The 12,207-nt window shown below is 33.6% G+C and overlaps 1 protein-coding gene across 1 annotated transcript in view; it reads left to right on the top strand.

The window, feature by feature from the left end:
• Nucleotides 1–12,207, top strand: part of CNTLN (centlein, centrosomal protein) — a gene marked incomplete at both ends in the record, with an annotated part of 114,803 nt that overhangs the window by 49,607 nt on the left and 52,989 nt on the right. Inside the window, one exon of the mRNA XM_010134950.1 lies at nt 5,319–5,507. Coding sequence (XP_010133252.1) covers nt 5,319–5,507 — 189 coding nt within the window. The remainder of the gene's footprint in view (nt 1–5,318; nt 5,508–12,207) is intronic.

Raw genomic sequence — 12,207 nt, 5'->3', positions numbered from 1 at the left:
AATATGCTAAAGCTCACAACAGTAGTAAGTGAATTACTATTTTTGTAGTTCATACACTTTGTCCGTGAAAGCTGTGAGAAAGAGATCTTAAACCAAGATTATGCCACACTTTAGTTTAAGCTCCAGTACTGTTTGCTACTGTTGGGAAGCGTGTTAATTAGATTAGTCTCTTTATTTCCTGTATGTGAAACATCAGTACCGTTGGTCGCATACTAGCAAGTAGGTTTTGACATCGGTTGTGCCTGTAGGTTGTTGAAGAAATCCTGGGTAGACATATTCTCTCAAACTCTGTGCTCACCAGTGATGATTTTCCTGCTTGAAAAAACCCTGTACTGGTATTCTTAGCGTGCTAGAGTTCCTGTGCGTAATGGTGTAGATATCTATCTGCAGAATACTTAAGTATCTTTGAAAAAAAAAAAATATATAATTCTAAATCTGTTACTAGTTTTTGAAAGCATTATCTTAATGTTTCTGGCAACGATAATCTATATTTTGACAACAAAGAAATGAAGTAAGCTGATGAGATAGTGTGAGAAGAGTTGTACTTCAAGAAAGGAAGAAAAATCTAAAGATGAAGCTTTCCTAAATACGTTCGTGAATAATGCCAATTTTGATCCAAATTAGGATTATAAAATGCTGAATGTTCTCTGACAGTACAATGTAGAAAGAAGAAATATAAAATGGAGTTTGATAGCATTTCACAGAGAAGTTGTTGCTGATAAACAGTCAATGTTTTTATATATTAAAAAAAAACGATCCAGAAACCCCACGATTAGATAACCATATCAACACAAGGAGTCAGTTAAAACCGATTGGATGGATGAGTGCAGGAAGGCTGCGTTGGTGGGGGATCGGTTGGGAAACAGGAAATACTGGGTTCATTGAAGTAAATAGACTCATCAGTTTGAATTTTTGCAGTAACAACACTAATCACAAAGACTGAAATGTCCTTTTCTTTTGTTTTCTTTTGTCCTCTCATTTGTTATTTTTGAGAAAGTATATTGCTAAAGTTACCCATTTTACATGGTTTCCAAAACAGCTGTGGTATTTGCAATTATGTAGTACCATGAAATTGAGGAAAGCACATCTTCTCTTTTAGCTTGTAGTATTGATTCTTGCTTGCATGTTGATGTTACTTACATCCATTCTGTACTTACTTTTGTTTATCTTCTTAACCTCTCAGTTGTGTCCGATGTTTTTTCACTTGTTGGTAAACTTCATGGTCTCTCACCTTAAAAAATCACTCTGTCTCCGCTTTTCCATTTTAAAACTGAATGCCATGAATGCACTTTATATAGTCTGTCTGGAATGCCTCTTCAGTTTCACCCTGAGCTTCACCAGCTAATTTCTGCCCTTCTTTTCAAATTCTCATAATCAGCATGATCTTGTTATGTGGTGCTGTAAAAATTTCCCTTATAGATTTGTTGTGGCCTAATATAAACTCTTTTTTTTCACTTGTGTCTTTTCTTTATATTCAATATTACTATTTGTTCGGGTTCATTTTCCCAGATCGGTGTAATACACTGATTTGGGTGTGAGCACCATGATAAAGCATGGGTGGGTCTACCTTAGTTTCTCACAGTATACTTTTGAAGGAAATCTCTCGGTTGTCCCCACTTTCCATGGTTTAGTTGATATTACAGAAAAGTCTATGAGAGCATTAACTAAATGTTGTTTGGATTATGGAACCGGAAATTATTTAGGAACCGGAAAATAGGCATTAAGTACACAGGAGCAGGAGCCAGTGTGAAATAAATCCTGAACACTTGTACAATATTAGTGTTGATCACTTCTGGCAACCTTTTCACTGCAGTTTTCTTCTAGTTTCGCTACAATTCTGGCTAACATACAACAGATAGCTTGGGTTAATTACTTGGTTTTACAAGGTTTTGTTGGAATTCCTCTTATTTCCTTGGTCTGAATTAACTTAATTTTGCCATCACTCATTTTAAGTGTATGTCAGTACTCACCCCACCATTATCAGGTTGTTAAGTATTTTCTATCCACTGTGAGTAGGCATTAGAGTCTCATCTTCTGGTTCTTCTGGAAGTCCTAGCTTTGGTTTGGCTTTTTTTAGATTACTTGATGACATTAAGCACACCTGTTGCTCTAATGAAGTTTTCTGTTTTTAGTAACTCTTCAAAGATAGATCAAAAAGGGTTTTCTGATAAAAATTAGTTAAATCAATATAGGAGATTGTTAGGGTAGCTGAGAAATATGGGTTAGTTCATTTTTTGTATTTCAGCTAAGTTACTCTTCCTTCCTGACTGATAAGTAATGCTTTTCTGTCATCTAGACTAGATTTATTATAGTGTAGTCATTTCAGATACTTTGAATCTTTTTTAAATTTAAGTACTTGTAACAGTCTAGGTTGCATGTCAGAGAAAGGACTGCTCTAAGGCATTAGAAAGAAATTCTTAAAATAGAGTCAGTGCAACAGTTTTTGCAAAGCATGGTCTTGTGTTGCTGACGGTTGCCTTTTTTTTTTAACTACGAAATTTCATAAAATGTATAAATAATGATTTTAAATATTTTCCTTTTTCTTTCTATCTGGTAAACATAAGTACTTTTTAGTATCTCTTCTTGGGGATGAAACAATTTACTGGATAAATCTCGTGTGTTACTGACTTTCATGGAATAACTGCTCACGTACAGTTAAGATTTCACTCCTCTTTTCTGTGAATCTTGCTAGTTCTGAGATAGTAATTTGGAATATTTTTTTCTTTCTTTTGGATTTTCTACTCAGTGTTCTGTCTCTAGGCATCTAATCTGCATTTTAAGTGTTGTCTTTCTACACCTGCTGTTCTGTATTAATAGTAGACCTGTTTCACTGAGTTGTGTGGTTCTGTATGTTCTTACTGCACTGTGGTGCCTCTTTTAAATCACGGTCAGAAATGAACAGAAAACTCAAAAATAATCCGATATAAACACAAAACAGTGCATGGCCGTAGTGAAAAAGATAAGTAGCCAAAGGGAAATTTGGAAGCTGTTCTAGTTATCTGTGGACAGTAGATAAAATTTTCATTTTGAAATTTCTTTATGGTAAATATCTTAAAAAAACCCAAACAAAAACCCCCACCAAGTACATTGGAGTTGTTTTTTTAAAAAAAACCCAAACCCCAGTATAAAAAGATGAGTGGTGTGAATGTGGTTTTTTGCACTCAGCTTTCAGCTGGTATTATGTTTGAAATGTATGTGTTTTGTTATTGCTGTTTTCAAAGCAGGAAAGGTTGGAAAAGTTTAGACAAGTAAAAGGACATGCTATTTGTCTTATCCTGACAAATGCTGACTACCAAAAATACCCATTAGCTACATTAGAGGATGTGGCTGCCAGGTTGAAAAAAAGCATCATATTTTTGATGTTCTCCATTCATCTTACTAGGATGTTACCTTTCAGGTACTATAATTACAACTACTTAAGAGCTGCTCATCATAAAACCAGCAAATTGTCATACCAGTATGATCTAGCTAATGAGCTAGATCAGTTATAGCTGGAAATAACTGTGTCTTGATGTTCCATTTGCTTGGAAGGACATTATCTAAAAATGCATGGTTTTGATAAATGAGCTGTTTATTTTCCTGTGAGATGCTTAGTGATTTCCATAAGAATTGGCTAATCTTGAACTTGCATTTCTAGAGATGGTGAAAGCTTTCCTGAATATAAAAGGAAGATTCAATAGACACAGAAATTTCCATGAAAAATTTTAATTTTTAAGTCTCGGGTTAATTTGAAATATCAGTCTATGTGGAACTTTGAATTAATTTTGCTTGAGAGGCATAATCTCTGATTTGCTTTGGAAACAGGCAAGAAGTAATTTGTCCTTAGTGGATTTGGAGAGCCTATGGGAGTAGAAAATTATAGGAAGAAGATAAGGAAGGGAGACTATTGTTTTGAAATTTGTCACAAAGCATTAGGTAGGTAGTTTCCAAATCTAAAAGTTGTGATTGTTTTTCAAAGGCTTTAGCTTCTAATAATGTAAGCAGACTAAAGGGAGAAAATCTATCATTTAAGTAAAGCTGGCAAGATAAAGAGTAAGATCAAGAGTTAAATAATTCTTTTATAAGTCAAATGACTTGTGCTAGTTCCTCGTACTTATAAACATTATTAATAGATTTGGAAATTCTGGTTTTCATATTTAACTAGTTTCTTTTGGATCGAATGGCAGAAATAGATTTTCCAAAGAGAACTGTCAGCTGTGGAAGTACATACATGTCTTCTACACATGTTTTTTGTTGTTGAATAAGTAATCGGAGAGAGTAATGTTTATTTTCAGAAAAAAAGGATAATTGAAGGAATGAAGAACTAAAGTGAAGAGAGGATTGCATGCTTAGGTAGTAAAGCTGTAGAATCATGTATTTCCTTCAGAATTTGTACTGTTTATTCAGCTACAGGTTTATTTTTCACACTTACTTATTTTTTTTAACTATAAAGCTGATTTTGTTTTAAACAGTTTTCAGTTGTATATATTGAAAAAGAAGAATAAAAATGGAGGGATAGGGTGGTTGCTAAGTTCCCTTATTCTTGCAAAATAAGTTCTTTGTTAGTTAGAGGGCATGTACTGCTAATAGTTACTTAAATGTAGTCCTAGAAATTGTTTGTGTGTATAGAATCAGTTCTAAAGTGATTTCACAATATATACAGTATTCTGGTTTCAGCAAGAACAGTTGAGCAACAGCCAGGCATAAAAGCTTCTAATATAATCTCTGGGTTTTGTAGTTAATGTCAAAAAAATCCTCACAGAATAATTATTTAAACAACCATTTTACACTTCATACAAAATGCAGTAGGCATTAGTGGATTCATTGTATTCCTATCCAAGCTGTATTAAAAATGTTAGTTTTAAAAGATCAAACTACTCTATACAAGGATAGTATTTGAGTTCTTGCTCCTTTAATTTCATTCCCAGGACAGATGTTTTAATTTTTTTGCCTATTCTCAATAAGTGATTTTTTTTCCTTTTGTATTTTCTGTATTTTATATAAACTGTTCAAGAAGTAAAATAAATACTGATTTTTAGGTGTCCATTTCTATTCATAAATGCCATAAAGAAGAAACTGAAACTGATTGTATTCTAATGTAAGGTGTGTTTTTCTGTTAAAAATTCCTTCAGACATTGAATCATTCTTTCAAATGGTCATTATTACAATCACTATTTTCAAATGTATAAAGTGTGACAGGAGGCAGGAGGACAAAAAGTGTGAAAAAATGTAAAAAAGGGAGTGATCTTTGTGGCTATGTTACTTTCTCTCCATATTTATATGATTGTCTGCCTTGAAGTTACTTTTAATCCTGTTATTTCTCTTCTCCACTCTCGTAGCTTTATAACGAGTTGACTTCATGTTTTGAAACTGTTAAAACAAGTGAAACTCAACTGCAGCGGAAGTGTGCCTCCCTTCAGGATCAGTTACTTGGAAAAGATGAAAAGATTTGTCAGTTACAAGAGCAGCTTCAGCAAGCTCATGATGCTTTAAATGCTGTACATCAGAATTATTCTCTAAAACGTGAAGTACAGGTGAGTCCACTTCTAGAAGAATAAGAGTCGTTTCTTCATGTTTTAAATTAAGCTTCAGTATCAGACAGTTTTAAAGGAAATGCTGTTGCAGTAGTGTAACTATTTTTGCTGTTGCTAATAGATGGTTCTTCACAACAAAATTTACCCTGAAAAAACAGTTAAGTAATGAAAGTAATGAACAGGGTATTTACTTTTCTTCTCTAACATAGATACCAAAAATAAAAATAAAACCAAAATGGTTTTGTTCCTGGAAAGAAATCCCTAGAAAAAATTGTGATGTTTCTGCATTTCTTCTGTGAAAATTAAATGTATTGGTCCTGATTTTTATAATTGTTCCTGAACATACAACTAAACTTTAAATCATAGATCTGAAAGAAAGTATTATGGTGGAAATATTTGTCTAAAAATTTCCAAGCTTAAATGTGCCCTTTGAATATATTATAATAAATCCATCACTCTCACTAACAGGCCTTCAGCTTTACAAGTGTGCCAGGTATACCTCTGACATTTTCCAAAGGACAATTTACAACTTCAAGTGAAATGATCTACCCAGAAGGGTTTTCTAAACTCTGTCACTTAGTTTCTTCCATAGATTTGTCAATGAGATGTACTTAAGCGTTTTAGTTTTACTAGCACTCTTATTTTGATTAAGCAGAGAAGAGAAAATAGTTAAGATTATAACACTTGCTGAATGCAAAACTTCACTTAGCACGGGTAGGTAATGTAGATCTGTAATCAGGGTTGTATTCATGAGCCCAAAGGAGCTTGAATAGTAAAAAAACAATAGTGCTTAATTCTTTGAAGCTTGTCTAAGTAGTCATCTGTTGTAAAACAAACAAAAAAAAAATCACAGAATGTAGGATCTCCTGGATGAGATCACGAGGTCATTCCAGTATTAATGTTCTAACCTTATCCAGATTATTACTGAGGTTCTTAACCTGTATTTTGTAAGATTTTTGAAGTTCCCTTAATCTAAAGATTTGATAAATTTGTTTCACAAATGATAAACTACATTCTTCTAAGTCTTTCTTGTGGAATGTTTACCTCTTGATACCTTCTTGACCTCTTTATGCATCTTAGATACCTTCAAGATTTTTTCTCTTAGGTGAATTCGGTGGATTTTTTGAAATGTTAAAAGACAACATTAGTCTCAAGCTATTTCAACTCTAAACATGGCTCAGGTTTCAAATGCTGAGACTATATTTCTGAATACATCATTCTGCTTTCATCATCTTGTATTGCTCTGAAGAGGGTTTTTTTCAGTTTATTTTGTCAGACTAATTTTTTTTTTTGTTGTAAATGCTTTTATTGTTTCTCTGGATTGTATTTTCTGAGGTTAAGAAGGCCTTTGTTGTTTTTGTGAAGTGATGCTAGAATGCTTTGCTCCATGGACATCATGTATATTGTCTGGATTTTGTGACAGTTTATTACACAGTCATATGATATCCCATGTGGACCTGGTATAAATATTTGGTATTGGCTTTTGTCTTTACTACCCTGAATAGCTTAGTAGTATTAGAAAGTTTTTTACTATGCGAGCCTCCTACCTTTCTGTATTTTTTTGAACATGTGGGACACCGAAAGTGACTCTTTGTCACTGAGTAAACCAACAAGATATTGCTATTACTTATTTCTCATATTTAAAGCAATTCTTTAACTGTAAGATTTGTTTTTCTTTCCTCAAAATACAGCACTTGGGTTTCTTAAAAGGCTTTTGGAATGGAGCTTTACTGAAATCCATTTCAAACCCAAGCAGACAATTTTATTTGGATCAGTTTTGTTTACTTCTTAAAATAACTTCAGGAAATGTCTGAGGTTAAAAGTAAGACTATTTTCGAAGATAGTAACCATCTGCAACTGGTGATTCAACTTTAGACTTGCTCTCCTTTGGATGTTTTAAATGAATCACATCCACTGTGGGTGAATTGTTACTATTTCTTATTTTTTATTTATTCTGTCTCTTGGTGGTGTCTGAACTTGAAGTACATTAACCAGTATGCTCCATGTAAATTAGGATCCAAGCGTTAAGCAGTCCTTAATTCCTTCATGGTGAACACTGGTGCAAATTGTTTTTGTGTGGCCTTCTGTTGGCTTTGTGCTATGCTTCCATTTCGATCCTATTTCAGCCTTTTAGACTTTCTGGCCCTCTCCCTGTTCCCGGCGTATTTGAAGAGGGGTACTTGTCATAATTATTCAGGGAATTTTCTGTTCTGCTGGCAAATGTAGATTCAGTCTGACCTTCTGCAGAATTATGTCAGTCGAACATTTATGCGATCTGTCACAAGCTCGGTCAGATACCTACCAATGCTAGTGAAGAAGGCGTGGGAGAAAGCAAAAGCAGACATGAATATATGATAATGAATGTAATATTGTAAGCTAAATGCAGTGTATGAATCTTCATTTTTCAGTAAATTAACCTTACATTAGTCCGTGATGGGATAAATGGGAAGCAGCCTCACACTAAAGGAAATGTGTATGGGTAGCATCCAGAGTTACTAGGTTATAAGAGAACCAAGATGTTAAGCAGTATGTGCTTATGTGCTTAACATGCTTAATATTTTCTCTTGACTAACATTCTTCCATTCTGCTATAGCAAATATCCCAAATTTGTTGACATGCAAATATCCCATGTGTTGACATGCAGTCTTGCTCTGGTTGAAAAGCCATAGTATGTCTCTTGGGAATGTATGCTAATGATCATCGTTGGCTGCATTTTGATGATAGCCAAATCTGCCATTACCAACTTTACTATCTTGCGTAAATGTAGGGAAGGTAATGATTATTGTGTGGTTACACAGCTGAGGTTTCTGCAGGGGAAAGGAGTGTTTACCTATCATTACTATTGTGACCTTTTAGATAACCAGAATCCTGGCTGTTTGTGAAGTTCTTGAGTTAAATGTGATTAAGAGAACCTCATAACTCATTCTGCTGCCTCTTGACTGCAACATCAGAAGAACGGGATTGGTGTGGAATACAGGCTTAATTAACAGGATACCAAAGCAATGTAGGCATCTGCTAGTTTTCCTGGTTTTTTTTTGAAACAGCCCTTCCTAAAAAAAGAAGTTGGTTTAAATAACAATTGGATTTCTGCTGTAAAGTCCTGGATTCTTGAGCATATTCAGATTCATGCTTTACTGAAAGTTCGTCCTGTGGGATATGCTAACAGTCTGTTAACAGCACTAAAATATCTTCTTCAGACTTTCTCTAACCAGGAAAATTATACATCAAAGTTGCGTATAGTATATACATACTTTTTCCTGGATTTGAACTTTTCCTGCAGCTGAAATTACAATGTAGTTAGGCAAAAATAAGTTTTATATTATTTGCTTTATTATCAAGAATATCTCAGTTTTCTTTCATTAAGGGTAGAGTATGCCTTTTTTTAACGTATTCTTACTCTAGTCAGTGTGGTGCTTGTGTGAATGAGGACAACCTTTTGGTTGAGCTTGACTACTCTGGTAATGTGTGTGATGAACAATATGAATCTGCTTTATAGTTTAAATTTACATCTTGATACGTGTGCATTCTGCAGCTGTCATATACCTTTTCCCTGATCAGAGAGATTAAGCATTTTTGAATTTGGAAGTCTTTTTACTTACATCTGTGCTCACACTACACAATAAAAAAGAACAGAACAAAAACATTTTAAATAGTTTTCAAAACACAAGCCTGCGGGGTTTGATTAATTTTATCTCATGTAATTGTTGTTTTGGTTCTGTTTCATTATTGGCGTTCGTTTTTAGCTCTGAGATGTATACCATACATTTAGTCATACAGTTAGTATACCATAACCATTACCCATGTGAATAGTAAATATTTAAATATGTTTACTGAACCGAAGCAGTCATTTCTAGCTTGACTCCTACTTTTCACATGTGTGCTGACATCAAAGACAGTATTAAGAGATGATACTTGATCAAAGAACAGTAATTAACAGACATTTAAATTTGTAACTGTAGTATCCGACAGTTATGTGCATTCTACGTAATACAGAATTCACCTGCACTTTTATAATAGTATCCTAATTTCTCATTATGAAGGTTTTAGAAGTAGTCAGAATAGAAAATTCCAGTAAAACAGTGAAAGACTACATAGATGTAACTTCAGCTTATTAGAAATTAATGCTGATTTGTAACTAAGATAAAAATTCATGTGCAGAACAATTTATGTGAGGAATACATAAATAAAACGTTTCAAGAAAAACTGCATCCATTGTTGCTATGCAAAAATCCTTCAAGTCTTATTAACAGAGTGTGATCTACTGGTTTTCTATCATCAGTATTTCAATGATCTCCATTTATTAGGCTTATTTAGTACAGTCTTTAAAATGCTGATTTCAACTGAAATATAAATGGTAAAAAATCACAATATAATGAATGGCAGATACTCTGTTCAAAGTGTGGTGCTGTAAATTTTGTTTTATAGATTGGCATCATTTCAGTTACTGTAATAACTAACAAAATCCTTTTAATATTACATTTCTTTAGGCTTTACTGGTAGAAAATTTACCCATTTAATTTATTTGCATGAACAGTTTCTCGGTCTCATACCCGCTATGGGTCAAAGCTTGTCACAAGGATCTTCCAGTTTTTAGAAAATTTAATTTATTACAGAAACATTGAAATTGATCACAAATGTCTCAAAATACAATCTTTTAAGCAGCTAACAAATACTGTACTAAAAAGGTATTTGTATAGGACAAGATGACATGAACTCGTAGTGAACATTTAGAATTATGTAATACTGCAGCATGTCATTTGAGGAAGGCAAAAGACTTTTATCACTGTTTCCTTGGAAGGTTGGGTTTTGAAGAAAGTAAAATAGAACTGAAATTGACCGATTTAGGCAACACACTTACTGAGTAAATAATTGGTCTTTAATCATGGAAAATATCAATAACACTTTTCAAATGTCTGTATGCCCTTAAGCTGCAAGCTACCTGTTATGTGGAGATTATTAGCCTTATGAAGATAGGTATTGTTTGTAGCTTGTAAAGTTAAATGTGCTTCCTATTTAAGTACATTTTTGATAGATAAGTACTAGTATTTTCTGGTGTTTGCAGTACATAGATAATTATAATTTAAATTTAAGGCAGGTGTTTTTCAGTACTAATGATATCGTTTTAATCTTAGTTTTATTTTCTTATAGCAAGTTTAGTATGGTATCTTACACCTAAAGACTTTTTAAAAAATTGGTATAAGCTTTTTGGTCAAAGAAACCGTAGTAATTTGTTAGTTTCCAAACATTTTCTTAATACCACTGTGTTATGAAACTACACTTAGAGTATCTTGTATATGTGCCCTTTAAACAAGGTGGAAAGGAGAAAATACAGGTCTTTGTTGAAGTAGTAGTTTTATTTTTCTAGAAAGTATTTAAGGTGCACTGTTCTGGGATGATATGGATGCTTACAAAGGAGTTTGTGGTTCGAGCCACACCCTTGTCCCCGAAAAGCTGTGTGGAGTTATAACTGTCTGGTCGAGTCTGTGAAGTCATTGTTGCTGTAGGGATCACAGTATACTAGCACGTGATCACCATAAAATGCAATTTCAGTTACGGTTGGGTTTTACTGTGGTTTACTGTGACAGTTTGGGATTCAGCTTGTGATGTTGTAGGTGTGCCAGGATGCAGGTGTATATTGTCTGTAAAACAAGGAATAGTGGGTTTGTGCAGCTTTTGAACTTATCTTTTATAAAAAGATCAGAAATGCAGTGTAATTTGGGAAGGTACTGTGTAACTTTTGAAAACTAATCTACATCTCGTTCTAGAGTGTTGAAAGGACAGAAAGAAAAAAATGGATCCAGATTTGAAGAATAGTTAAATTTTCATTTAGTTTAATTTGACAATCCATTTATCTATTTTCAACGTACAATAATCGAAAAGGACCAAGATACTGAAAACAGGGGGTTTAGAATGGAAAGAGCAACTCAACTTTAACTACTCTATAGAGGCACTATTCATGCTGCTATAATAAAACTTAAGAACGTTTAGTGATTTTTTTTTTCCTACAATTATTCAAAATTACATTACCCTTACTGAAAACTGAATGGCTTTTAGTGGATTAATTAAACTGTAGCAGGTTTGCCATCTGGGTGCTGCTTGTTTAGCTGCTTTCTCACAGAAAGATTTTTCACTGAATAAAGAAATTTTTTTTTTGTTAGAAGACAGCTGCCAGACAGTAGTTTCTAAAATAGAAATTATATATGGATTATTAATTGTTATCAAGTTAAATTTTGGGTTATACAGAGGAAACTACTTGGACATTTCTTTCCAATTTTCAATCACTTTCTATTCATCTCCACCCCACCCCCTCCTCCCATGTTACAAAATGCAGAGGCTCTTATAATATAAAATGTGTTTATAAATGTACGAGAAAATAATTATATTTTACAGCAAGATCACCCATGACATTATGTTGGAGTCCAGGGTATAGGCTAGATGCAGAAAAGAAAAAAAAAAGGGAAAGGGGGAATTAACTAAATCTGATTTTTATGGCTCAAGTGGTTTCATTAAATTAGAGTGCTGTGTTCTACTGTTCATTAATGAACTTGTGCCATATGCTTTAACTGTTCTGGTCAATAGCTGATAAAGAAAGGCTTCTGTTTTAAAAAAAAATGGATAAAAATATCTTTGTGATGGGCTTTTATCAAAGGACTTACTTTGAATTCAGTAACTGCTACTGAGGCAATATGGCTCG

This window comes from Buceros rhinoceros, unplaced genomic scaffold (genome assembly GCF_000710305.1).
Source record: "Buceros rhinoceros silvestris isolate BGI_N320 unplaced genomic scaffold, ASM71030v1 scaffold4284, whole genome shotgun sequence".
Lineage (NCBI taxonomy): Eukaryota > Metazoa > Chordata > Aves > Bucerotiformes > Bucerotidae > Buceros > Buceros rhinoceros.
Note: the sequence above shows the minus strand (reverse complement) of the source record. Positions and strands in the feature narration are given on the sequence as shown.